Genomic DNA, 27,697 nt, shown 5'->3' with positions numbered 1-27,697 from the left:
GAGGGTATACCAAACAGAAAGAAAACGCAGGAAACCTCTCTGAAGACTGCCCATGGGGACCTCAGGAGGGAGTGGGACTGACTGGAGACAAGAAGCCAGAAATCATCCCCTGGAGACACTCAGACACTGTATTGTTGTTGACTCTGTCCTGTGAGGCCAGTGTCCAGGCTGCCCTGCTTGTCATGTCCATGCCCTCACCCTGGCCCCAGTGAGCACTTGCGCTGCATGAGGAAAGGAAGATCAGGTGGGGTCAAAAGCAAAGCATCGAGGCTGGGACTGGCCAAGACAGACTCTGGCAGGGAGGGGAGTGGAAGGAAGGAGCCCCAAACCTGGAGTGAGAACTTTGACTTTCTGACGATGTGGCCGAGAGCTAGGAGTCGCCTGGCCAGCACAGCCAAGAGTGGGGCTGGGGGCGCAGCCAGCCTTAAGGTGTCAACACCCGGCCCTCATTGGGGAAGAGCCTTCAGCAGTCCCCGTGGCCTGCAGCCTGGGTTTATTGGAGGGTACTTTCTTGCCCTCTGAACCCAGTGGAGGAGGGGGCAATGGGACATTCCTGCTCAGTTATTTCAGTATGGCCCCTGGGTCAGCTTTTTTTTTTGCAAAATCCTATCCCCCACTGCTAGAGTCTTTGAAGCAAGGGAGAAGCAATAGCCCAGCCTCAGAATGATTCTCAGGAGAGCAATTCCACTGCCAGTGGACTGGGTGCCAGGAGGTCTAGGTCTGGATCTGGGGCTGCCACTAATGACAGGAAACTGGGCTTATCTTCAACCTTTCTGAGCCTCAGTGTCATTATCTGTAAAATGGGGATGATAATACCAGGTAGAGTTGCTCTGACGACTGGAGACCAAGGAGCGGAGTGTGTGGGAAATGGCAAAGATTCGTGAGGGCTTCATGCTTTAGAGATTTGCTACCCTTAACCACCAGCATAAGCTCACCTGGGAATCTGTAAGAAACGCAGAGTCTCAGGCCCTACCCCAGATCTCCTGATTTTAAATCACCTGGGAATCTGTAAGAAATGCAGAGTCTCAGGCCCCACCCCAGATCTCCTGATTTTAACAACATTCCCAGGTGACTTGGATGCATGTTAAAGTTGGAGAAGCTGCCATAGGTGACAACCTTTTGCCTTTTCAGGACTTTGCCTCTTTCCACAGAGCTGCAGGTTCTGTCCAGGCTGCTTTTACTGCCATGGGGGCTGCCTGGTCCCTGAGCAAGCGGTGGGTAGCCCTGGATAGCTGAGGGGCTGGGGTAGCCAGCTGGGCCAGACCAGGAAGGAGCCTGAGGCACAGCACCAAGGCATGGGGTAGGGTGGGCTTTGAGGCACGGCTTCCCCATGCCCAGACCCAGGCCCAAACAGGAGGCTCCTGTGCACCAGCAAGTGCAGCAAAGCTGGCTGCAGCGACAAGGAAGTCAGAGGGAGGGCCAATTTACCTCAACCCTCGCCCTGGATGTGGCAAAAGATACCACACTGAAGGAAGCTGTAGGGGATCTGGGACCTAGTCAGGCTGGCTAAGGGCACTGAGTGATTACAGGGCAAGGCCACAGAGCGGCAGGAAGTTGTAAGTGCAGGGGCCAGGCACAGTCTGAGTGAAGAACCATGATGGCACTCATCCCTGGCTGGCTCTTGGGCCCAGGCCCTTGCTCAGAATACAGTGCCCAGGCCTGCCTGGGTATTGCCTTAATTCCTGTCTGAGGCTGCCTTCCTTCATCCTCAAACTGGCTGCTATCAGAGCAGAAGGGAATGCAGAACCACCCCCACCCCAACTCCAATGTCTCCAGAACTGAGCAGGGACCCTCCCCATGACAGAGACAGACAACCCAATGGCAGGGCATGGGGGAGTTCTAACCTCCCGAGCCCAAGTCTGACTTCCCTTCCCTCTCCAGATACTGAGGAAAGTGGGCTGGAGGTGGGCCATGAGGGTGGGGGACAGGGAGAGGGAGAGCCATTTGCTAAGAAGAGCCCAGGTTGTCTCAGCCCAGGGAGGCCAGTTTGAGGAGCTGTTCCTTCAGAAAGGACGATGGAAGTGGAAGTCACAGCAGGGCTGGGAACTGGCGACTGGTTAGGTCGGACCCATGGGTGCAGCACCCTCCAAACTGGTGTCAGAGCCTGCAGATGAGTCCCGGGAGGAGCGGCCCTGTAGGAAGCGGATGATCTTCTCAATGGTGGCCTCCTGGTATTCGTGGGACCACCTGTGGGCACAGGAGCCATGTGGGTCAGACAGCTGGGCAGAGGGAGCTGCTAGTCAGCTGTTTGCCCACACTCTGCCTGTCATGGTGATCTGTACCCTACCCCCCTGGTCCCAGGGCCCCGGGGCTCACTTAATGCCGTTGAAAGTAAGCACAGCCTGCATGTCCTCAGGCAGGACCTGGGGCTCAGGCCACTCGAAGCCATCAATGACGGGCACAATGTTCTTGCCACAGCTTAAAGCAGTCACAATCTCCTGGAGAAAGAAAGGAAAGGAGGAAGATACTCCTGTATCCATTTAGGGACCCTTGTAGCCGGGCAGGTGCTGGGAGGGCCACTAGCCCGAGACTGGGTCCAGGGCAGGACACCAGTCCTGAAGTCCACCTTGATGTCTCCCTTAACCCTTGTAGTATAATAAAAAATAAATATTTTGTCTCTGCCCAGGGTTCCTGGCACAGAGCCCCTAAAACCCTTGGAATCTCTTGAGTGATGAGTGTCTTTGTATGCTAAAGAGATGATTCCCCACTGGGGGCCTGGGGGCGCTATGGGGGTAGCCTAGATAGCTTCAGGAAGCCGCTGGTCACCAGGGAGACCAAGGCATGATTAGAGGATTGGAACTTTCAGCCCCACCTTCCAGCCTCCAGAGGTGCTGGAGATTGAGTTCAATCACCAATGGCCAATGATTTAATCAATCATGTCTACATAATGGAACCTCCATAAAAACCCCTAAACAAGGGGTTTTGAAGAGCCTCCAGGTTGATAAATGGGTGTAGGTGCTGGGAAGGTGGTAGAAGGCATGGCATCCACACCTCTACCCTCCACACACAGAGATCCTATGTATCTCTTCCATTTGGCTATTCTTGAGCTGTGTCCTTTGTAAGTGTGAAATTAAATAATTCAGCTGGGCATGGTGGGTCACGCCTATAATCCCAACACTTTGGGAGTCTGAGGCAGGAGGATCACTTGAGCCCAGGATTTTGAGATTAATAATATTATTTATTATTATTATTCAAGCTTTGTTAAATCAAACCTAAAGCTCTTGGAACTTTTTTTTTTTTTTTTTTTTTTTTGAGACGGAGTCTCGATCTGTCGCCCAGGCTGGAGTGCAGTGGCGCGATCTCGGCTCACTGCAAGCTCCGCCTCCCGGGCCGACGCCATTCTCCTGCCTCAGCCTCCCAAGTAGCTGGGACCACAGGCGCCCGCCTCCGCGCCCGGCTAATTTTTTGTATTTTTAGTAGAGACGGGGTTTCACCGTTTTAGCCAGGATGGTCTCGATCTCCTGACCTTGTGATCCACCCGCCTCAGCCTCCCAAAGTGCTGGGATTACAGACGTGAGCCACTGCGCCCGGCCGCTCTTGGAACTTTAAATTATTCTGAGCCTTGACAGGAATTGGTCTATGCAGCCTGAGTCATGAGGCATGCAGCTGCAACTTCCACCTATTTTTTTTTTTTTTTTACTTCTACCTTTTTTTTTTTTTTTCCTGTAATTACTTAGGAAGACCAAATGGCACCAGAGATAAGACCCCCTTAGATCCCCACTCAGATCACCACCCCTCCTCAGGGGGTAATAAAGTCATCTTCCTTGGAATGTAGCAATCTATAACCAATCAAAGCATTGTAACATATGCACTGGTCTTATATGGAAAATGTTGTAATCCTGCTAAAATTTCTCTGTCTTTGCCTGTGGAAGTGAAACCTTAACTTCTCCAATTTGGAGTACTCACCCCATTCCTTTGGAGTCAATGCTTCCTGGGTGGCTATTCTCAAACTTTGCACTCAAAGAAACTCTATACTTAGTCTTATTTTCTGAATCTCATTATTTAAGGTTGACATAATAAGCAACTAATAGTAAGTAAAGTGCTTTCCTCAGTTCTGAGTCATTCTAGCAAGTTGAACCTCGGGGTGTCATGGGAACCCCTGAAGTTGTAGCCAAATCAAACAGAAATGTGGTAGCCTGGGGACCTGGGCCTCGTGACTGACATTTCAGAATTGAATTGAATTGTGGGATACCCAGCTGGTGTTGGAAAGTTGGAGAATTAGTGGTTAGTGTGGGAAAAACCCCAAACAATTTGGTGTCAGAAGAAAAACATCACAATCCTGCATACAGGTTGATCCATCATGCGCCCTGCCAATTGTACTCCTTACTTATTTCTCAAATCCACCATTTTTCCCTGCCTCCACCCCACTACCACCCTCTTCCAATCCCTGTTATCTTTAAGCCCCCACCAGGTCTTTCCTCATCCACCCTTGTCTTCTCTAATTCACTCTCCACATTGCCCTTTCATGTAGCTAATACTTGCAAAATGCACATCTGACAAATCAGATCCTGTCACTCCCTACTTAAAACTCTTCAAGACTTTGCATGGTCTTAGAATAAAGTCCAAACTCCTTCATGTGGCCTGTGAGGCCCTATGTGGTTGGCCACAGTCCACTTCTCAAACTCTACCCCTGCTCTGTCCTCCCAGTCACATAAAATAAGCTTCCTTGTCCTTCCCTCTTGATAATGCCCATTCATTTTTCTGATCTGAGCTCAATCAACTCTTACACAGGGCAGTTGTCTCCCACTGCCCTGACCAAATCAGTTCTCCTATTATAGGCTCTGCAGAACATATTATAGTTGTAAATTTTAATTAATTAATGGATAAATTACTCAGTATTTGTCTTCTCTGACAGACATGAGGAGGGATCATATCTATTTTTCACTGACTTTATATCTTAGCATCTTTCACAGAGCCCTTACAGTTAGCCCTTGCTAAATATTTAATGGATGGATGAATGAATGAATGAGAAAACATAGCACAGCAGTTAGGGCTGCACTCTGGAATCATCAAATCGGGGTTCACATTGAGTCTCTGACACAGGCTCTATGACCTGAGGCAAAACTAATAGGTACTTAAACTTTTTGTTTTCTCTTTTTTTTTTTTTTTTTTGGTGGAGGGCAGGGAACAGGATCTCACTTTGTTACCCAGGCTGGAGGGCAGTGGCGCCATCAAGGCTCACTGCAGCCTCAACCTCCTGGGCTCAAGCCATCCTCCCACCTCAGCCTCCCAAGTAGCTGGGACCACAGGCATGTGCTACCATGTCTGGCTAATTTTTTGTATTTTTTAGTAGAGATGGGGTTTCACCATGTTGCCCAGGCTGGTCTCAAACTCCTGGCCTCAAGTGATCCTCCCACCTTAGCATCCCAAAGTGTTGGGATCACAGGCGTGGGCCGCCACATCTGTTCCTCTGTTTTCTAATATATAAAGCAGAGTTAATGATAGATTTTTCCATGGAATAAGCGCAACATTCCATGGCAAGTAATTAGAACAGCGCTTAGCACACAGTGTATGCTTAATACGTAATAGGTGTTATTATTTCCTCTTCTATAAAGTGGGGATAATAAAACCTACCCCAAAGCATTGTTTTAAGGAATTATTTGCTATTAATGGGGTTCCGTAAGTGCTTATTGAATGCTTTTCTTCCTCTCAAGAGGGAACCAAAGGGATTTTACTTTCTTGAGTGCAGTTCACTTGTGGTTTTCCATATTGATTACCCACTAATGTGACTTCAGGGAAAGGAGTTTTAAAACCAGAGGCAATTAAGCACCAGAAACAACCAAAGAGGGATGACGGCGCCTCTGGGGCTGGTCCAAGGCAAAGGCTCTTCCCGCCTCTTTGCCATCTGCTGGGACGACAAGGGGTGCCAAGCATTCTTGGGAAGTGGAGCCTTCCTGGGGAAAGAACATCTGTAACTTTGCCCTTGACTGGCTTCCTGGGGAGCCTCTCCATTTTACAGATGGAGAGAAAAAAGCCCAGAGAGGAAGGGATTTCCTCCTAAGCCACACGGACGCCCAGCCCACGAGGGACCAGTCCTCTGACTCAAGCCTCGAGAGTCCAAGTCCAGGCTGTTTCAACCAAGCCCTGCTGCCTCTCTGCTGAGCACTGGAATGAATCCTGACCCTGCAGCAATTTATTTGGAAATCTTTAGACATTTGTTTCATCCAGAATTATACAAAACCAAAGACAGTACAAACTGTTTATTGCACAGATTCAGAGGCTGGCCAAGAAAGGGATAATAGCGGCCAGGTACGGTGGCTCATGCCTGTAATCCCGGCACTTGGGGAGGCCGAGGCAGGCAGATCACAAGGTCAGGAGATAGAGACCATCCTGGCCAACATGGTGAAACCCCGTCTCTACTAAAAAATATATATATATCTAAATTAGCTGGACATGGTGGCGTGTGCCTGTAGTCCCAGCTACTCAGGAGGCTGAGGCAGGGGAATTGCTTGAACCCGGGAGGTGGAGGCTGCAGTGAGCCGAGATCGTGCCACAGCACTCTAGCCTGGTGACAGAGTGAGAGTCTGTCTCAAAAAAAATGAATAAATAAAAGAAAGGGATAATGGTTTGTTCAGGATCACCTAGCTGGTTGAGAACGAAAACAATTAGAGTCAAGTCCTTTGGCTGGGCATGGTGGCTCATGCCTCTAATCCCAGAACTTTGGGAGGCCGAGGCAAGCACTGAACTCCAGACTTGAGCTCAGGAGTTTGAGACTAGCCTGGGTGACATAGTGAAACCCTATCTCTACTGGAAAAAAAAAAAAAAGAAAAAAAATGGAGTCAAGTCCCCTAACCTGGTAAATCTACTAGATAAGTATGGCTTTCTCAGGCATGGCATCTCAGCTTCATCAGTATCACTTGTCTGCTTAATCATTGATTCAATTGTTCTATAAACTCCTCTACAACCTCTCTCTCTTTCTCTCTTTTTTTTTTTTTTTTTGGTGCAATCGCATAGAGCCGCCTTTGTACCATGCATGGTTTGAAGCACCAGGGACACACATGAACGAGGCAAGGTCTGAAGTCTCATGGAGCTCACAGACACTCTTCTCTTTCTCTCAAAACGCTGCCTGCCACCTGCTCTGGGTCATCAACCATGTTCTTACTGGATGCTCACCTGGCCCAGTGCCCCTCCCCAAACCAGGCCTAGTACTCAGCCCCTCCTATGTGGCCTCTGGGGCTTGACTCCACACTCCACGTGGACTGCATTTCAGTGTCAGAGCCTTCATTCTAAAACCCACTGCCCTGGCATCTTCTTCTTCATGGGCTCCTTGTTTTCCAGTGCTTTAAGCACAGGTCTTCTCCTGCCTTTAAACACTCCTTAACCTGGTTTCCATAGTTCTTATCCAGCCAATGGTGTGCTGGTAACTTTATAATAACTAGCTATTCATGGGGGGAGAAAACCCACCAGCCAATCAACCAAACAAACAAAACTCTGATTTGTAGTGGTTCCCAATTTCCTTGGTGTAAATACTCCCACCGTGGCTGATGTCAAGTTACCAACATGACATCACTGGATGTGGAGTTGTGAAGAGATACAGATAATCATCTCTGGTGTCGACTGAATCCAGCCCTACCCCATCACCTCCCCTCACACCCCCTCAGATCTGTGCCATAGAATGCAGTGTGGATCTTGGGAAAGCTATCAGCTTTGGAGTCAGATAGATGGAATCTGAAGCCTAGCTTTTCTGATTTCTACACTAGCAGTGTATCCAGGGGAAAATTATTCTACCTTTCTGAGCCTCAGTTTCTTCATCTGTGATATGGAGAAAGCAGTACCCAAGATGTATATGGGCTTTCAGCACTGTTCTCCTTCCTACCTTTATTCCTTTGCTTTATTCCTATTTCCTTTGTTCTCCTTCCTACCTTTATTCCATGCTGTTACCCTGGCCTGGGATGCCTTCTCTTCCACTTATCTAGACTCTTAAGATTCTTCTCAAGACCTGTTTCCTCCATGAAGTCCTCCCTGATTATTCCAGTCCTCTGAGGACTAAACTCTGATTTTTTTTTTTTTTTATCTTGCCCAAATTCCTACCTAAGGGGCCTAGGGAGTCAAGCCCTACAAACCATAAAGTCTTATTGGAGGGGTTTTAATTTTAAACCTATATAGCGTGGTCTGCTTTCTAACCTGACTCTAATATAACATCATATAATAAGGGAGGAAATAAAAATATTTTAACCCCAAATATATTTCCCTGCCATATCTTGAAATTGCGCCACAAGTTTGTCTCTTGTGGGAAAAAGCCACATTCTGTAGAGAATCCCCTTCCCCCCAATTTTTTCTTTTTCTTTTCAGACTCAGGAGATAATCACAAAGAGCCAGGCACCCTTTTAAGTCCGATAAGAAACATTTTATAACCTACTCCCTCTGAAGTCTGCCCTGAGAACTTCCTCTGCACAAATAAAACTTGGTCTCCACAACCCTTTATCTTAACCTAAACATTTCCTTTCTATTGATCCCAGGTCTTCAGATAAACTCAACTAATTATCAACCAGAAAAATTTTAAATTTACCAAAAGCCTGGAAGCCCCCACTTTGAGCTGTCCTGCCTTTCTGAACCAAACCAACGTACATCTTAAATGTATTGATTAATGTCTCGTGTCTCCCAAAAATGTATAAAACCAAACTGTGCCCTGACCACCTTGGGCACATGTTTTAAAGGTCTCCTGAGGGCTACGTCATGGGCCATGGTCACTCATATTTGGCTTAGAGTAAATCTCTTCAAATATTTTACAGAGTTTGACTCTTTTCGTTGACATATTGTTGCCCTCTCCCTTCTCCAAACCCCTGTGGCAAGCAAGAGGTTTGCTTACCTGGCTCAGCATTTACACCAACTTTTATGCGATCTAGTCATTTTGAGACAGCATCCCACTCTGTTGCCTAAGCTGCAGTGCAGTGGCGCCATCTCCGCCTTCTGGGCCCAAATGAGTTCCCTGCCTCAGTTTCCCGAGTAGTTGGGATTACAGGTGCACGCTACCATGCCTGGCTAATTTTTGTATTTTTTTAGTAGAGACAAGTTTTCACTGTGTTTCCCAGGCTGGTCTCAAACCCCGGACCTCAAGTGATCCTCCCGCCTCAGCTTCCCAAAGTGCTGGGATTACAGGTGTGAACCACTGTGCCTGGCCCTGTGGGCATATTCTTGTCTCTGAGCTGACTGCTTGTCTCATCCTGTCTCTCAGATGACTACTGCATCCCTCAGCCCCAACTCCAATTCCTACTGACAGATTAATGATTAATAACCTGAAGATGCAATGTGAATCTATCCATCCATCCATTCTATAAGTATTCAGTAAGTTCCTACAATGTGTCAGGCACTAAAAATACAATCATGAATTAAACAGAGGTAGTAGTTATAATAATTATATTAATAATAATAATAATAGCTACCACTATTGAGCAGTTACTATGTGCCAGCCATTCTGCTAAGCACTTCACAAATTTTAGCTTTTTTAATCCTTATAACAATGTTCTAGACAGTTAGATACTATTATTATAATACCCTCTTTCCAGTAATAAATACAAAGCTTATTGGGATTAAGTAACTTGCCCAAGGCCAGAGCCAGGATTCAAACTCTCAGTTTTGAGCTCTCAACTATTCCCTTCTGCCTGTCGCTATGCTCTCGTGTCTCTCATGGAAGTTATTTTTCAAAGCATTTTTCTCTCTCTCTGATCCTCACAACAGTTCTACAGGGTGAGTGGAACAGCTAAGATACCCCATTTTGCAGATAAGAAAACTGAGGCTCAGAGAGCCAAAGCCTCGTCTCTTGTCCCTTGTAGCTTGCTAAAGTCCTATTATAGTCAGAGCTGTGGTTCCTGACTTCCAGCTGGGTCAGGGAGGTGCTGCAGGGCTAAGTGTGCTGGGATGTGCAGACAAGAAGGACTAGAAGACAACCCTATCTTCTGGACCATGGGCCAATGCTGGGACCTTAGAGGCATAGGTGGGCACCTACCTTATGCACCCAATCCTTGCAGTCATGGTCCTGCATGCACTTGTCCAGTGCTCCAGGTGACAGCACCAGCACAAAGTTGCGGGCACCCATGACACTCTGGATGAGTTTGTCTTCGAACTTGCCTGCTTCCAGCTTCTCCACATCAATGAAGACACTGAAGCCGTGCAGCTGCAGGTGCACCTTCAGGAGGCTGCAAGTAGGTCCTGTGTCAGTGCCACAGCCTTGTCTCAAGGCCCTGCCACCGCCTGCCTGCCCCTCCTCACCTGGCCAGCTGGGAACCTGAGTTCCGGCGGTAGCTGATGAAGACATCTGGGGTGTCCCCACTGGGTTTGCCACCAGTACAGGGCAGCGGGGAGTGTAGCATTTCTAAAGCGGGCAACAGGCAGCATGGTGAGGGTGGCCCCTCCGCATCACTCACTGTCAGGTATATCATCCCTCTACCCAGCCCTCTCAGCCCAGCCTGGGAAGGGTGGCCTCTCCCAAAAAGGAGAAATGGGGCCTACAGAAGGAGGGTCATGTTATTGTTGGGTTACTCTTAGGAGGCAGGCACTGCGTTCTAGGGACATTGATATGCATGCACTTCCAGCCCTGCCCACTCTCTGGAACTCCAGACCTGCACAGCCAGCTGCCCACAATCACTCCAAATTCAACACTCCAAATCTCTCGCTTATTCCTTCTTCCCTATTTCCCACCAAAGCCAGACACCTGGGTATCAGCCTCAACTCCTGCCTCCCATTTAATTTATTCAACAAATACTTCCTAAGCACTCGCTGTGTGCCAGAACTATCTTCAGTGCTTGAGATTCGGCAGTGAATAAAACAGACCGCACTCTGCTCCTCTGGAGCAATGCTCCGTGCTCAGCACAGGCACCACATTCTGAGGATTCTACCTACTAAACATCCAGGACTCCAGCCTCCGGGCCCTTCCCTGGCTCAGGTTTCCAGTGCCAGCCTCCTCAATGGCCTCCCTAAACCCAGCTAGAATTTTCCAGTCTAGGCCAGGTGCAGTGGCCCACACCTGTAATCCCAGCACTTTGGGGTGCCAAGGTGGGTGGATCACTTGAGGCCAGGAGTTCGAGACCAGCCTGGCCAATATGGTGAGACCCCGTCTTCACAAAATATACAAAAAATTAGCCGGGCATGGTGGCACATGTCTGTAATCCAGCTACTTGGGAGGCTGAGGCATGAGAATCACTTGAACCTGGGAGGCAGAGGTTGCAGTGGCCCAAGAACGCACCACCACACTTTAGCCTGGGCAACAGAGTGAGACTCTGTCTAAAAAAAGAAAAGAAAAGAATTGCCCATTGTAGTCCATTTGCCACAGCTACCAGAAGATCTTTCTAAAATCCAAATCTGAGCATGTCACTCCTCCCACTTAAAAACTATGCAAGGCTCACTATACGAACTATTTTTTTTAAGCTATTTTTGCCCTAGGATTTTCCTGTTGTTTAAAAATGCAATCTTGTGCTGGGTGTGACGGCCCACACCCGTAATCTCAACACTTTGGGCGGCTAAGTTGGGAGGATTGCTTGAGACCAGGAGTTTGAGAACAGCCTGGGCAACATGGTGAAACCCTGTCTCTACAAAAAATACAAAAATTAGCCGGGTGTGGTGTTGCGCGCCTGTGGTCCCAGCTACTTGGGAGGTGAGGTGGGAGAATTGCTCCAGCCCAGGAGGTTGAGGCTTCAGTGGGTTGTGATTGCGCCACTGCACTCCAGCCTGGGTGACAGAATGAGACCTTGTCTCAAATTAATTAATTAATTAATTAAAATTAAAATGAAATCTTGAAGTTTTAATGGGAGCTGCCATGTAAAAATAATAAAAGCCAACCTGCATTAGTTGAAGCATAAGAATGCAGTCAAAGCTCAGTCCCTTGTGTCTTGTGGGTGCTTAGTCTGTAATTGCTGAATGAATGGATAAAATGAAAAGAATTCATCTTCTTATAATATTTAGACACAACCCTTATAGATAACATTTGTTTGTTTATGAAGCAGAAAGGCAAGGCTCAAGTCCCAGTTTTGCCATCTAATGACTTTTATGACTGTGGGAAATGTATTTGAATTCTTTAAATGTTATTGTCATTATCTTTAAAGTGAACACCCATGATGGAAATATTCTATATCTTTAATGATGATGGTGGGGGTCGGGGGGGTCACACAGGTGTCTTTTAAAACTCCTCAAACTGACACTTTTTTTCTTTTTTGAGATAGGGTCTCACTCCTGCTGCCCAGGCTGGCTGAAGTATAGTGACCTGATCACAGTTCACTGCAGCCTTAACTTCCTGGGCTCAGGTGATCCTCCCACCTCAGCCTCCCAAGTAGCTGGGACTACATGTATGCGCCACAACACCCAGTTAATTTTTTGTATTTTTTTGTGCTTTTATAGAGACGGGCTTTTACCTTGTTGCCCAAGCTGGTTTCAAACTCCTGGACTTGAGCGATCTGCCTGCCTTGGCCTCGCAAAGTGCTAGAATTATAGGCATGAGCCACAGTGCCGGGCCCTCAAACTGGACACTTATTCCTCTTTTTATTCTTTCAAGAGTTCTTTAAGGTTGATTTTAAAAACTGAACACTCACTGCATAGAATCAATGTAGAGACTGATAAGATAATATCTTAAAAATCTAACAGAGTACCTTGTAATTGACCATAAAGATTAACTAAGTGGTAAATTAGTAAGTTTAAAATAAATTAGCCAATAATGAGGGTGGCTAGAGGCCTAGAATTCACTCTAAACCACCTCTAGACCCAAATTTTGTAAGCTGTTGGCCAATAGGATAACACACATACGCACACACCCTTCCCACCTATACCCCACTGCATGGATTCTCCATCAGCCGCTGCCTCTGCCTGGGCTGCCCTTCCTGTTGCCACCCCTCCCCGCCAGTGCCTCTCTCAAGACATGGTGAGGCATCCTGTCCTCTTTGAAATCTAGACCTGGGTGGATGGGGTGGGCTGGGCTTCCTCTGTGCTCCCACTGGAGACCTAGGTAGCTTTCTGCAGGGGCCCTCTGCCTGTTTAATACCTCCCTTCCTCCCACCGCCTACCCACCTAAGATTGGGAACTTCTTGAGGCAAAGTGCAACGTATTCATCTTTACATCCTCAGAGGCCAGTGTGACCCACGTTTGTGCTCAATCAATCCACGGTGAGGCTGGAAGTCTCCACCCTCTGTTTCCCCTCACCCTTCTAGGGCCGTGGCTGGGGCTGGGGCTGGGGCTGGGGCGGGGTCCCGGGTGGGCGGGCTGACCTCTGGCCGCCGTGAGGATGCGGGCGCGGTGCACGCCCAGGCGGACGCCGCAGTCCTCCAGCAGCTGCTGCTCAGACACGCGGTGCAGCAGGGAGCGGTCCAGGCCGCAGCTGACCAGGCCGTAGGTGTACTGGCGGAAGCGCGGGTCCAGGCTGCCCAGCCAGTCAGCCAGGTTGCTGCGGTCGCACGTAGAATAGTTGGCGAAGGTCCTGAGCTCAGTGAGCTCCCTAAAGAACCTGCACCCCACGGAGGAGAAGACGCTGAGGTCCAGACTCAGATGGGCTGTGGACCGAGGGGGCGCTTATTTAGACCTAGCTGGGGTCCGGCGGACAGGAGGCTCCGTACCTCTTGCGGGTGATGCCAGATTTCATGCCCAGGTCGGTCTGGAGTTCCTCCTCCGTGAGCCGCAGAAGCAGGTCGCCATCCACCTGCTGCTCCTGGGAGAGGAGTCGGGTGTCAGGAAGGGCTCCGCTACTTAGCCCTTGGACCTCGAGCACAAGATGCAAGGGAAGGAACTGGAGATGGCGTGGAGGAGGCGGATGGGACCTAGGTCAGAGCCGAGTGACCCCAAGGGTGGCTGCGTACAGGCTCCCCACCCCTAGAAGCCACACCAGCGCCACAGGAGTGCGAGGCCGGGAGGGAACACAGTCTCTGTGCACAGGGCGCCCGCTCTGACTTGGGGGAGGTGCACCCCCCACGACTGTACCCGGAAGCTCTCGCAGTACTTGGAGAAGCCAATCTGCTGCAGCCATGTCTGGACCTCGGCCTCCTTCCAGCTGGGCACGGAGGGCAGGATGGGCCGTGGCACCTCCTCGCCCAGCAGGCGCAGCGCGCGCTTGGCCAGCGCCGACTTAGTGCCATTGGTAGAGTAGGAAACCAGGCGTTTCAGGCTCTGGATGGCGCCGATGTCGCTGAATACCTAGGGAGGGAGTGGGGAGAGGGCTCTAGGTTCCACCAGCTCTCCAGGTGCCCCCACATGTTCCCAGTCCCTCTCCTTGTCTCTTCTCACAACCCAAAGTCTCGCCATCTGCCCTGGCCCCGCCTTCAGCCACTAAGTCATGGGGTCTTGCGGATTCCTCCTCCTGAAGTTCTCTCAATTCTTGACCAGGTCCTGACTCTGGATGGGTTGGGGGCGGAGGGGCAGATCCCTCCTTCATATCCTTCTTATAGCATCTACAGGCCCTGGAGTAAAGTTGAGCTCTCAGCATGGCCCTAGGCAGAGCACAGTGCAGCTGCCCATCACTCCCAGTTCACCTCACCTTCCACCAACTTACACTTCACACACACACATACATGCACTCACATTCCAAGGCTTTCACACCTCTGGGTCTTGGCCCACTATGTTTCCAAATCCTTAGTTCTTCCAGCCTGCTTGTGGGAATCCTCCCAATCCACGGAAATCCTACTCATCCACCAGAATCCAAATCGATTAGCACCTCCTTCATGCAGCCTGCTTTGATTTCCCCACATCCTGGCCCACAACTCCAATGAGGGCTTATATACCACACTCTGAATGCCACTGTCACTGGTTGACAATGCAACTTCCACTGGAGTATAAGCTGAGGACATGTGTTAGTCACTACTGGAACCCTGTATCTGACACAATGAAGGACACAGAGTGGGACTCAAGATGTCTTTGTTGAACTGGACTCACTTGGCCTCGATGGGAAAGGGGTGACAGGCTGGTGATCCTGATTGCTGCCCAGATCCAATCCTTGAGGTCCTCACTCCCTACTTCCTTTAAGACCCTTCTCCCTAAGCAGAATGACCTGCCTTATAGAGCAAGTCATCCCTGATCCAGCTCTGGAGAGCAGAGAGAAGAATCAGAAGTTCCTAGAACACTGGATGTTGAAAGAGGCCCCAGAGACCCCCCTAACGTAGCAGTCTCCTTTTTTTTTTTTTTTTGTTTTTTTGAGACGGAGCCTTGCTCTGTAGCCCAGGCTAGAGTGCAGTGATGCGATTCCGGCTCACTGCAACCTCTGCCTCACAGGTTCATGTGATGCTTTTGCCTCAGCCTCCCGAGTAGCTGGGATTACAGGTACCTGCCACCACGCCCAGCTAATTTTTGTATTTTTAGTAGAGACAGAGTTTCACCATGTTGTCCAGGCTGGTCTCGAACTCCTGACCTCAAGTGATCCACCTGCCTCGGCCTCCCAAAGTGCTGGGATTACAGGCGTGAACCACCTCATCCAACCAGCAGTCTCCTTTTTATCTGTAGGCAAACACATGATGGGTGACAATCATCTGTAAGATACACACCTTTAAGCACCCCCCGATGACAGCTGGGGTACAGACAAGGTGGGCCATGGGGTATGCACCACATCCCTGTGCACCAGCTATCACCAACCTCCAAGGCTCCACAGAAAAATGCAAAGAAGAGTGACATTGTAGGGAGAATCTTCAACCTGTAATATTTTAAAAACAAAGCCCAGCTGGGGGTGTGGTACGTGTTTGTAGTCCCAGCTACTTGGGAGGCTGAGGCAGAGAGGATCACTTGGAGCCTGAGAGTTTGATGCCAGCCTAGGCAATATAGTAGAACTCTGTTTCCAAAAAGTACAATCCACAAACTTTCGGTGCTAAAACTATCATTATCCCACATCCAGGGTAAGAACTGCTGCTGTGGTTCAATTTATTGAATTTTCCACAAGATAAAAATGAGGCCCAGAGAGGGGAAGCCAGGTGCTCAAGGTCACACAGCAAATTAAAGCAGTGGGCAAAGGTCACTGGTAGATTAGATCCTGGACATGAGGACCCCTTGGGACTCTGGTGGGGGTTATCTGGCTGACACACTGATGTCCTGTCCCAAGCCCCAAGCCTCTGTCTCTAGCAGCCATCTTCCCAGACTCCAGACTCAAAAGGCTAAACTACCCACTGAAGCTCCCCAGCTGGGCATCTCTCAAGCATCTCAAACTCCACATGTCCTGCAGAAGTCACTTTCTTCCCCTTCCCCACTTCCACTTGTCTGTCACCCAGTTCACCTTATTCATTGCCTATGTTCAGGGCCAGAAGTCATCCTCAGCTCCTCTCTCTCCTTCTCCCAGTCACCAAGTGCTAACTCCATCTCTTAAACAACTCTTGAATCTGCTCTCTGCCACTGGCATCGCTATCTCCCCCTTCTCCCAACGCCCACCCCTTCAAGTCATACATAGTCTTTAGTCTTGCCAAGCCCCTTTCCACACAGCAGCTAGGATGATCTTTGTAAAACACAAGTGTTCCCTTGCTTAAAAACTTCTTAGTGTCTTCCTCTTGCCCCCAAACCCAAGTTCAAACTTTGGGACTTGCCTTCAAGGTCAAAATGACTGGCTCCCCTCCCCCCCTTTGTCTTGCTTCACCTAATTCTGATGTGTATTTCAAGACCCGGTTGAATGTGACTTCCTCTGGGAAACCTTCCCAAAGGCTCTCTAACCCCTGATCCACCCAACCTCACATCTGCACCCACCTTGGTCTTGCCTTGCAGGCTCTTGATGGCAGCCTCCGCGCAGAGATAGAAAGCCCCGATGCACTGCGCCTCCAAGCGGTTAGAGTCGAGCAACGGCACAAGGCGCTGCAGGTCGTCGGGCCCGCGGCCCTGGCTTGTGTCGCTGGCGTCCACCAGACAGCGGGCGAAGCGGCCAGGGTCCAGCGAGGCCACAAGCGGCTCCACGAGCGCCAGCGTGCCCGAGCGTTCCACCTCGCGCTCCACCTCCTTGTTAGTCGCCAACACCGCTACTGCGAGGCAGGCGTGCAGCCGAAGCAGCTCGTCCTCCTTGGAGAAGGCGAGCGGGAAGAGCCACTCGGCTGCGCGCTTCTCCACCATGCGCCGCTGCACCGCCTGGCCCCCATGCAGCGCGCAGTTGCCCAGCGCCAGCGCGCAGTGGCGCAGTAGTGCGGGGTCTGTGCGGCGGCACCAATACAGCACCGCGTCCAGGCCGCCGGCCGCCACCAGCTTCTGGCACGTCTCCTCCGAGTGCTTGAACATGTGCTCCAAGATGCCTGCCACGCTCCGCGCCAGCTCTACGGGTTCGCGCTCCTTCGCCAGGTTCAGGATCACGCCCAGCCCGATGCGCGCCACGCGGTCCCTGCCCAGTGAAAGTGGAAGGGGACGGTGGAATTGCCGCAGCTTGTGGAGCTTGGCTTGCCCGTTTGGGGCCTGGTCACTAACCCTCTCTGGGCCTCACTGGCCTCATATAGGGGATAGGATTCCCCTCCCTGCTCCCCACCCTCACCTCCTCCCCTGGGAGGACCCCACTTCTCGGATTCTAAGGGGGCTCTATCCTGGCCACAGCCATTCTCCCCCTCATTCCTCCCCTTGAGAGGCAGTATGTGCGGTGGCTAAGAGCCTCAGCTCAGGAGCAGATCCCCTGGGTCCTGGTTTCTTCTCAGCCCGTTTTCTAACTGGGATAAAGGAGACCTTTGGGCAGCTTCCTTTCTCTCTCTACCTTGCTTTCCTTATCTCATAAATAGAAAATACAAATACCTGCCTCATAGGATTATTATCAGGACTAATGAGATAAGACATATAGAGTGCTTGGCACAATGCCTGGCACATGGTAAAAACTCAACAAATATTAACTTGTCCTAATTTGAAGTGTCACTTGAAGCACACCACTCTTAGCCTTGCCTTTTCCTCACTCCATGGCCCATGACTGGGGCACATGTATTCATTCATACAACAGATGTTTCCTGAGGACCTCCCCTGGGCCAGGCACTGCACTATGGGCTGAGGTTTAACTGAGACTGGCTGGAGCTTATCCTCAGAGCGATGGAGGAGGACATAGACAAGAAAACAATGAGTGAGCCAGACCATAGTGATAGGGCCTTGGCGCTAGCAAAACAGGATGATGTAATAGAGTGTGCCTAGAGGAGGGGTATGTGTGAAGAGGTGACATCTGAGAGCTTAATGTGGAGAAATCCCTGCATGCAAATATCTGGGAGGAGCATAACAGGTAGAGAGAGGAGCAAGGATGAAGGCCTGAGGGCAGAGGAGCTGATGTGTTTGAGGAATAGAAAGAATGCCAGAGGTATTGCAATGTCTAAAACCAACAAGGGAAAATATAAAACCAGGCTGGGCAAGGTGGCTCATGCCTGTAGAGTGCTTGGCACAATGCCTGGCACATGGAGGCCAAGGTGGGAGGTTCACTTGAGACCAGCCTGGACAATAAAGTGAGACCCTGTGTCAAAAGAAAAAAAAAAAGAGACAGAAAGAAAAGAAAAAGAAAAGAAAAAAAAATCAATGAGGGGTTTATATGTAGAATATATCAGCAAATATTCAAATCAAGAAGAAAAAGGCAATACATTCAAAAGAAAATGGACAAAGGACATAAACAGGCAATTGATAAGAGGAAATCCAAAATTTGAACAACCAGATAAACAGATGCTCTAACTCATTAGTAATCAGAGAAATGAAAATTAAAACAATAGCTATCGCTACCTGAAATGTTCTTCAACAAAATCCTCTTCATGGTTAATCATTCCAATCATCCAATCTAAAGGCTTTTCCCCATCACTTTCTAATTCATTACCCTATTTTATTGTCTTCAGGGCATTTAATACCTGATATTATATTAATAGTCTACTTGTTTGTTAGTTCCATAGAGCAGACACCTTATCTGTCATTCTCTCTCTCTGTCTCTTTCTTTCTTTCCTTTCTTTCTTCCTTCTCTTCTCTTCTCTTCTCTTCTCTTCTCTTCTCTTCTCTTCTCTTCTCTTCTCTTCTCTTCTCTTCTCTTCTCTTTCTGTTTTTTTTGAGGCGGAGTCTCGCTCTGTAACCCAGGCTGGAGTGAAGTGGCCGGATCTCGGCTCACTGCAAGCTCCGCCTCCCGGTTTCACGCCATTCTCCTGCCTCACCCTCCTGAGTAGCTGGGACTACAGGCGCCCGCCACCTCGCCCGGCTAGTTTTTTGTATTTTTTAGTGGAGACGGGGTTTCACTGGGTTAGCCAGGATGGTCTTGATCTCCTGACCTCGTGATCCGCCTGTCTCGGCCTCCCAAAGTGCTGGGATTACAGGCTTGAGCCACCGCGCCTGGCCCATTTTCTTTCTTAAAATGATCTAAATGGAGAAAATTACCCTTTCCTAGAGTTTCTTCACCTAAATCATTTTATTTTATTTCAAAGGTCATTTCCACTCTCCTTTGTCCCTGACCACGCTCCACACACATACCTTGAATAAAATGTTCACTGGCAGAAAACAAACAGAAAACCAGCTACCACTTTACACCTGTTAGATGGGCAAACTCAGAAGCTGAACAATACAGGCAACCTTTCCCAAAGAGATTATCATATAGACAGACAAGAGCACTTAGACAAGGATGTTCACTGCAGTGTCATTTGTAGTGTGAGGAAGTTGGAGGCAATCAGTAGCAAGCCTGGGGAGAGTCAGGTAACATGGGCAGGTGCCCACTCTGTAGGATTTGGGGGGAGGTCCAAGTGACTGAGCGGGTGATAACACAGCAACATGAACCAGGACAACATAGCCTGGGCAACGTAGCAAACCCCTATCTCTACGAAATCAAAAAATTAGCCAGCTATGGTGGCAGAGGCCTGTAGTCCCAGCTACCTGAGAGGCTGAGGCAGGATGATAGTTTGAGCCCAGTAGGTTGAGGCTACAGTGAGTCATGATTGGGCCACTGCACTCCAGCCTGGGCATCAGAGCGAGACTCTGTCTCAACAAACCAACCAAACGAACAAAAAAACCAAAAGAAAACCCCCAACAAAACCCAATACTGAGTGGGAAAAAGTAAGAAATAGAATGTGCTATATGACAGCACCATTTATATACATTAAAAATACATGTACACAAAACCAAGAATAAAGATTTAAAGATTTTAGCAGAACACAGATAGAAAGATACACATTAGATATACTGAATGGTTCCCTATGGAGTAAGGGCAAGAGAATAGTGGGGGCACTAGTCAGGAGGAGAAGGAGAGATTGCATTTCAGGCACAGGTATACGCAAAGAGTTGGAGGTGTTGGAGAGCCAGTGCACTTGTGGAGCTGCCCACACTTTCATGGCTGAGGCAGAAAATTCAAGGGGAGAGTGAAAAGAGATTGGACCTGGGGGCCTTTTGGGGCACCTCAAGGCATTTGTACTCTATTTTGATGTCAAAGAGAAGCCACTGCAGGGAGGAGAGTGGCCTGGCCATGTTTGGGTTTTAGAAAATTCAGTCTGGCTATGGTGGAGAGGACAGATCCAATAGAGAGAACTTGGAGGCCCGCTGAGCAGGTGGGAGAGTTGCCACATCCTGGTAGAGCTTCAGGCTTCCTGCCTTACTGACCTCCACAAATGATGTCCTCCACAGATGGCTGGGCACAGTGGCTCATGCCTGTAATCCCAGCACTTTGGGAGGCTGAGGCAGGAGGATCACTTGAGGTCAGGAGTTTGAGACCAGCTTTGCCAACATGGTGAAACCCCATCTCTACTAAAATTACAAAAAGTAGCCAGGTGTAGTGGTGTGTGCTTGTAATCCCAGCTACTCAGGAGGCTGAGGCAGGAGAATCACTTGACCCCGGGAGGCAGAGGTTGCAGTGAGCTGAGGCTGCACCAGTGCTCTACAGCCTGGGTGACATAGTGAGACTCCATCTAAAAAAAAAAAAAAAAAAGGTGATGTCCTCCACAGGTGACGTTACTGCCAAAGAGATAGAGGCCCAGACAGCAACAGAGTCCTTGCCCAGAGGGCACCACAGTGACCATAGTGCATGTGATTTTGTGTCCACTGCAGAACCTAGCTGAGTCTGGAACATGCCATAAGGCCGGCACAGATTTGCTGAGTTGACCCCACAGCTTCTCGGCAGCCTATCTTCAAAGAAACAGATGGGCCCTAATCATTCATAGAGGCTGCTGGAACTACAGTTATTTCTTCCTCTTGTATTTTTTTTTTTTTTTTTTTTCAATTTGAGATGGGGTCTCACTTTGTCACCCGGACTGGAGTGCAGTGGCATGATCACAGCTCACTGCAGCCTTGGCCATCTAGGTTCAATTGATCCTCCCAACTCAGTTACCTGAGTAGCTGGGACTACAGACATGTACCACCATGTCTGGCTGATTTTTATTTTGTTTTGTTTTATTTTACTTTGTAGGATTGTTTTACTTTGACAGGATCCCATTATGTTGCCCAGGCTGGTCTCAAACTCCCAGGATTGCTGGGCTCAAGCAATCCTCCCACTTTGGCCTCCCAAAGCGCTGGGAATACAGGCGTGAGCCACCTCGCCTGGCCCAATTATTTTTACCAGTGAGAAAACCAAAACTCAGAGAGGTTACATGACATGCCTAGAGTCACACAGCTTCTGAGAGGCACAGCTGAGATTTGAAACCAGATCTGCCTGTCTCCAGAGTTCAAGATCCTTCACTTTTACTTTGCATTTCCACACATCTGACTACATAAATGCCTAGAATATAAGAGCCAGAATGTGCTTAAGAAATATATAATGTGGCCAGGCATGGTGGCTCACGCCTATAATCCCAACACTTTGGGAGGCCGAGTTGGGCGGATCACTTGAGGTCAGGAGTTCGAGACCAGCCTGGCCAACATGGTGAAACTCTATCTCTATTAAAAATACAAAAACTAACTGGGCGTGGTAGCAGGTGCCTGTAATCCCAGCTACTCGGGAGGCTGAGGCATGAGAATCACTTGAGCCTGGGAGGCAGAGGTTGTAGTGAGCCAAGATCGTGCCACTGCAATCCAGCCTGGGTGACAGAGGGAGACTCCATCTCAAAAAATAAAAAACAGGCCGGGTGCGGTGGCTCACGCCTGTAATCCCAGCACTTTGGGAGGCCGAGGCGGGCGGATCACGAGGTCAGGAGATCGAGACCATCCCATCCCGGCTCACACAGTGAAACCGCCTCTCTACTAAAAATACTAAAACTAGCTGGGCGAGGTGGCGGGCGCCTGTAGTCCCAGCTACTCGGGAGGCTGAGGCAGGAGAATGGCGTGAACCCGAGAGGCGGAGCTTGCAGTGAGCCGAGATCGCGCCACTGCACTCCAGCCTGGGCGACAGAGCGAGACTCCGTCTCAAAAATAAATAAATAAATAAAATTTAAAAAATAAACAAATAAAAAACAAAATAAGAAAATTATTTAATCTGGCTGAATGCAGTGGCTCATGTCTGTAATTTCAGTACTTTGGGAGCCCAAGGCAGTAGGATTGCTTGAGTCCTGGAGTTTGAGACCAGCCTGGGCAACATAGCAAGACCCAGTTTCTACAAAAAACAAAAAACAAAAAAGATGAGAAAGAAATTGTCTAATCCAACACCCTTATTTTCTTTTCTTTCTTTCTTTTCTTTTTTCTTTCTTTTTTTTGACAGGATCTCACTCTGTCACCTAGGCTGGAGTGCAGTGGCGTGATCTCAGCTCGCTGCAACCTCTACCTCCTGGGTTCAACTGATTCTCATGTCTCAGCCTCCCAAGTAGCTGGGATTACGGGAATGTACCACCACGCCTGGCTCATTTTTTTTTTTTTTTGTATTTTTAGTAGAGACAGAGTTTTACCATGTTGGCCAGGCAACCTCGAACTCCTGACCTCAAACGATTCGCCCACCTTGGCCTCTCAAAGTGCTGAGATTATAGGCGTGAGCCACCGCGCCCAGCCAGCCAACACCCTCATATTCAGAGGACTTACCTAAGGCCCAGTGAAGGGAAGGACTTGCTCAGGAACATATCAATTCAGAGCCAGGACTTTATTTTGAGTCTCCTGATGCCCCAGCCCTCACCTTTCCCTATGAACCTGGCACCTTTACAGAGTGGAACTGTGCTGCACTCTTGTGATAACTACTCACCCAGCTCCCAGTTCTTCTGTGGTCTGAGAGGCTGTGGGTCTGGTGAAATGGGCACATATTTTAGAATTACACAGGTCTGGATTCAAATTCCAGCTCCAAAGGAGGGAAAGATTGTATATATATATTGCAAACATGTCTATATAATATACATGCAAATGCCTGTATATGCAAAGACTCTCTCTGGAAGGATATACAAGAAACTTCTTACAGTGATTTATCTCCAGAGAGGGGGTCTGGTTGAGAAGAACTTTTTTTTTAACTATTTTAATTTAATTTTTAAAAATTGAGACAGGGCTCTCACTATGTTGCCCAGGCTGGTCTCGATCAAACTCCCGGGCTCAAGCAATCCTCCTGCCTCAGCCTCCTAAAGTTCTGAGATTACAGGCATGAGCCACCATGCCTGGCCAAGAAGAAATTTTAACTGTATACCTTTTTTGTGCTTTTCCACTTTTTTGAATTTATATGCAATGGCTTTCATGATTTTTTTTTTTTTTTTTTTTTTTTTTTTTAGATGGAGTCTCGCTCTTGCCCAGGCTGGAGTGCAGTAGCATGATCTCGGCTCACTGCAATCTCCACCTCCCTGGTTCAAACAATTCCCCTGCCTCAACCTCCTGAGTAGCTAGGATTACAGGTGCACGTCATCACACCTGGCTAATTTTTTTTGTATTTTTAGTAGAGATGGGGTTTCACCATGTTGGCCAGACTGGTCTCGAACTCCTGACCTCAGGCAATCCACCCACCTGGGCCTCCCAAAGTGCTGGGATTACAGGCATGAGACACTGCTCCCGGCAGCCTTTCTGTGATTTTAAAAACCTGTCTCCTCCATTTATTCATTGCATATTCCTGGGAAAGCCATTTAACTACTCTGAGGATAGCTTCATTAAGATCCCCTGAAGGGGGTGGACTGTGAATATAGAGGGCTAGCAGTCATATGGGGCCCTCACTGGGTGTTGTGGGGCCAGATTTGAAGAACCATATTCTGTTGGACTTCTGGTAGTTGGAAGTCAGGAAAACTGTGACCTAGGCTCCTTGACAATGGGTGCAATAGCATCCTGAGAAGAAAGCAAGAGGGAAGTGGCAAAAAGGGGTAGGCGCACTGATGGAAGAGTTTTTTTTTTTTTTTTTTGACAAGTTCTGGCTCTATCGCTGAGGCTGGAATGCAGTGGCATGATCTCAGCTCATTGTGACCTCCGCCTCCTGGGCTCAAGCCATCCTTCCACCTCAGCCTCCTGAGTAGCTGGGACTACAAGTGCATGCCATCACGCCCGGCTAATTTGTATATTTTTTGTAGAGATGGGTTTTTGCCATGTTGCCCAGGCTGATCTTGAACTCCTGGTCTCAAGTGATCCACCCACCCAAAGGCATGAGCCACCATGCTTGCCCAGAAGAGCCTTCTTTGAGATGAGGAAGTGGGGGCTTGGTTGGTGAAGGAGAAAAAAGTTTCATAAACGAATTCTCAGTGTGTCACTTCCCTTCTCTTCCTTCCAGCCCCATTCTCATGCAGCCTACAGGGGGTGCAGGGATACCGCCTTTCTTTTTTCTTTTGAGATGGAGTCTCACTCTGTTGCCAAGGCTGGAGGGCAGTGGCGCAATCTCAGCTCACTGCAGCCTCTGCCCCCCGAGTTCCAGCAATTCTCCTGCCTCAGCCTTCAGAGTAGCTGGGGTTACAGGCACACACCACGCACCACCATGCCTGGCTAATTTTTGTGTTTCACCTGACCTCAGGTGATCTGCCTGCCTTGGCCTCCCAAAGTGCTAGGATTATAGGCGTGAGCCACTGCACCACTGCACCTGGTTGGGACAGTGCCTTTTTTTTTTTTTTTTTTTTTTTTTTTTTGAGACGGAGTCTTGCTCTGTCACCCACTGCTCTGTCACCCAGGGTGGGATGGACTGCAATGGCACGATCTCGGCTCCCTGCAACCTCCACCTCCCGGGTTCAAGCGATTCTTCTGCCTCAGTCTCCCCAGTAGTTGGGATTACAGATGCCCGCCACCATGCCCAGCTAATTTTTGTATTTTTTAGTAGAGACGGGGTTTCACCATGTTGGTCAGGCTGGTCTCGAACTCCTGACCTTAGGTGATCCACCCGTCTGGGCCTCCCAAAGTGCTGGGATTACAGGCGTGAGCCAAGGCGCCTGGCGGGGACCCTGCTTTTCTTTGGAGGCACTGTGATAGCAACCAGTCACGTTGTGCTCTGTCCTTGGTCCTGAAGATACCAGCGTGATGTTTCTTGGTACCAGGGACACTGGTTAGTGACTCTTCTCTCAGTAACTCTGAACCAGGTGAGAATTGTCATTTTTAACCTTGAAATATAGCAGTACTGTTTGCATCTTGCAGCCCTCCTCTCCTCGGGGTGCTGGCTGTACTCACTCTCCAGGGATTGTAGTTATAGCTACCTGACTCCACATCGCAAGCCCGCAGGGCACACCTACCAGTCTCGACCCCACTACACCCAGTGAGCACACACATATTTTATTTGCTATCCCCTCCAAATTCATGGCCTATCCCCATCATGGCATCGGATGTCAGATGGGAGGTTAATGGCTTGCCAAATAAGCAGAACCCTATCTTGGTTTCCCAACCTAAATTGCTTAATTCATGCATTTTTGACAGTTGTGTCATTTCCAGCAATCACAAGGTAATTTTTTTCTTTTTGAAAATGGCAAGGAAAACACCCCCAACCCACTCCCTTCACACTTGTGAGAGCTGCATGAGCTGAAAGTGACTCTTCCAAAAACTCTTCTAAGCTTGAGAAGCTCGAGACTTCAGCATGAGACTGGAGTGTGAATGCTTGGTCTGCTCTGGCATCAGAAGGGAGGGAAAGTGAGTCCTTGGAGGTCTTCATACTCCAGGAGAGATCCCAAGAGACATGCAAGAGTGGCAACAAGGCCTCTGTTTGACCCTCTTGCAGCGTCTTGGTGCTAAGTGGGGTGGAGGGAGAGAACACACACTCCGCCTGGTCCCTGCCAGGCTCCACACCCCGGTGTCCTCTTCCCCCACCCATGCCTCCCAGCAGAAAACTGTTTCCCATCAGGAGCCGCAGAATGAGATCATATCTGGCCTGTTACAAGAACCAGAATGACTGATGGAGCAGAAGTTGGATTGGGGCGGCAAGAAGGGAGTAAGTAGCCTCAGGCCAGCACGCATTGCAGCCTGGAGAGGAGAGAAAGGAGAGTTCTCCCTCCCTCTTTTCTGAGCATTGTGTTTCCCTTCTTCTCCCATTGGGAGGGGGATGGGATGACGGGGAAAGAAGGTGTCCTAGAAGGGAACCCAAGCCGGTGGGCAGGAGAGCTGTGGGCTTGGGGGGCGGGGGAGAGGAAGAATTGGCAATAGGATGCCATCTCCATCCATAGAGCCAGGGACGGACTCCTGTCCTCTAACTCCATTACTCACTCCACTAGCCCTGGGAGCAAATCTTAGTTCACTGTGACCCACTGGGCAAGTCACTAAACTTTCCTAAGCCTCAGTTTCCTTATCTGTGAAACGGACATGCTGATCCTAACAGAGATGTAGTGCAGGCAGGCAGACAGGTGAGGGAGGCAAAGGCACGGCGCGAGGCACACGGGAACCCAGGCGCTTGACCGTCCACACCACGCGGCGCTCTCCCAACCCCGGCCCGGCGCGCTCACCGGTTCTCAGCCACCAGGATCTGCTCCAGCAGGCGCGCGGCCTGCACACGCGTCTCCAGCTCCGGCGCCTGCAGCAGCCGCAACAGCAGGTCGAGGCCGCCGTCCAGGCGGATGGCGTCGCACAGACCCTGGGCTACCTCGCGGCCCACGGCCGGCAGCAGCCAGGCCTCCTCCACCAGTTGGAAGACCTCGGCCAGGCCGGCGCCCACGGCCCGCGCGCCGCCCGCCTGCTTCAGCGCGGACAAGGCCTGCTGCAGCTCCGGCAGCGCGCGCTCCAGGGCGTCCTGCACCTCGGTGCCTGCCCCCGGCGATACTTCGCGGGGCCCGCGGCCGCCCGCAGCCCACCATGGGCCCGTGCCACCGCCCCCATCCGGCCCCGGCACCGCCAGCCGCTCGGCGCCTGGCCGTGGGCCCGACATGGCGAAGAAGCGACACAGCTTGTAGGCGGAGAGGAGCAGCGTCAGGACCATGGGCGCGGGGCCGCGGGGGACATCCCCGGCCTGGAGGCGGGGGCCGCGCGGAGAGATCCCGGTTTTGGGAAAAGAGGGACCCGAGAGGGGTCGGGGGAAGAAGATGGAGGGAGAGGAATAGAGAGAAGGGTACCAGGCAAGGGTGCCGGTCAGAAGTTTGAGGGAGGAGTGAGGGCAGGATCGGGGGCGCAGCGGTTGGCAAAGGTGATGCAGGCCAAGATGCAGGGAGTGGGCGAAAGGAGAGAGAGAGGAGGCGAGGGATGGCTCCGGACGCCGGAGGGTAGAGGAGGCGGCGGCTGGAACAAAGCGTTGCCCGGGCAGGGGCTCGGCTGAGCTGGGAGATGCTCGGCAGCAGCCACGCCCTGGAACCGCAGCGGACCCGGGGCCGATGCCCCGCCTCTGGGTCCAGCGGGGCTCCTCCAGCCTCCTGCGCAGCCCCACCCCCAAGTCGTCCCCAGCCACGCCCACGCCCCTGGCCAGCCTTTCCCAGCCCCTCAGTCGCAGCCGCCTCCTCCTGCGCTGGACTTGGAGGAAGGGGGTCGAAAATGAGATGACAGTCTCCGTTCTCCACCTCCTCTTCCCCGCCCCGCGTGACACCAGTACGTGGGAGCAACACCGCTGCGTGCCCCCTCCCTACTAAGTGGTTAAAACAATCAT

The 27,697-nt window shown here is 50.1% G+C and overlaps 3 protein-coding genes across 5 annotated transcripts in view; 2 read left to right on the top strand and 1 right to left on the bottom strand.

Moving 5' to 3' along the window:
* Positions 1 to 27,697, top strand: part of IFT20 (intraflagellar transport 20) — a 245,198-nt gene that overhangs the window by 174,115 nt on the left and 43,386 nt on the right. The gene's annotated exons all lie outside the window — the stretch shown is intronic.
* The window catches only part of POLDIP2 (DNA polymerase delta interacting protein 2), a 222,000-nt gene that overhangs the window by 170,667 nt on the left and 23,636 nt on the right, over positions 1 to 27,697 (top strand). The window lies entirely within an intron of this gene.
* On the bottom strand, positions 108 to 27,667 carry SARM1 (sterile alpha and TIR motif containing 1). 3 transcript variants are annotated; one of them, XR_007720161.1, is made up of 10 exons: positions 26,571 to 27,667; positions 16,630 to 17,248; positions 13,897 to 14,109; positions 13,536 to 13,627; positions 13,191 to 13,426; positions 10,210 to 10,312; positions 9,947 to 10,136; positions 2,317 to 2,438; positions 999 to 2,187; positions 108 to 935 (listed from the first exon to the last, which is right to left on the bottom strand). XR_007720161.1 is itself a non-coding variant. In XM_050763191.1 (9 exons), exons 1-9 carry the CDS (start codon positions 27,038 to 27,040, stop codon positions 2,058 to 2,060), a joined length of 2,175 nt encoding a protein of 724 aa, XP_050619148.1. In that variant the 5' UTR covers positions 27,041 to 27,667; the 3' UTR covers positions 108 to 2,057. The 3 variants fall into 3 exon arrangements, 2 of the variants coding, with proteins under 2 accessions (XP_050619148.1, XP_050619149.1); XM_050763191.1 differs by having other exon boundaries at positions 108 to 2,187; XM_050763192.1 differs by lacking the exon at positions 2,317 to 2,438 and having other exon boundaries at positions 108 to 2,187.

This window comes from Macaca thibetana, chromosome 16 (assembly GCF_024542745.1).
Source record: "Macaca thibetana thibetana isolate TM-01 chromosome 16, ASM2454274v1, whole genome shotgun sequence".
In the NCBI taxonomy this organism is placed as follows: Eukaryota; Metazoa; Chordata; class Mammalia; order Primates; family Cercopithecidae; genus Macaca; species Macaca thibetana.
Note: the sequence above shows the minus strand (reverse complement) of the source record. Positions and strands in the feature narration are given on the sequence as shown.

Bases quoted from the DNA above. Each gene is read 5' to 3' on its own strand.
- SARM1 (XM_050763191.1), bottom strand. From the start codon at position 27,040: ATGGTCCTGACGCTGCTCCTCTCCGCCTACAAGCTGTGTCGCTTCTTC. The intron at 14,110-16,629 runs GTGGGTGCAGAT...CTCCCTCCCTAG, and splicing joins GCCTGCAAGGCAAGACCAAG to GTATTCAGCGACATCGGCGC. The intron at 13,628-13,896 runs GTACAGTCGTGG...CTCCTCTCCCAG, and splicing joins AGTACTGCGAGAGCTTCCGG to GAGCAGCAGGTGGATGGCGA.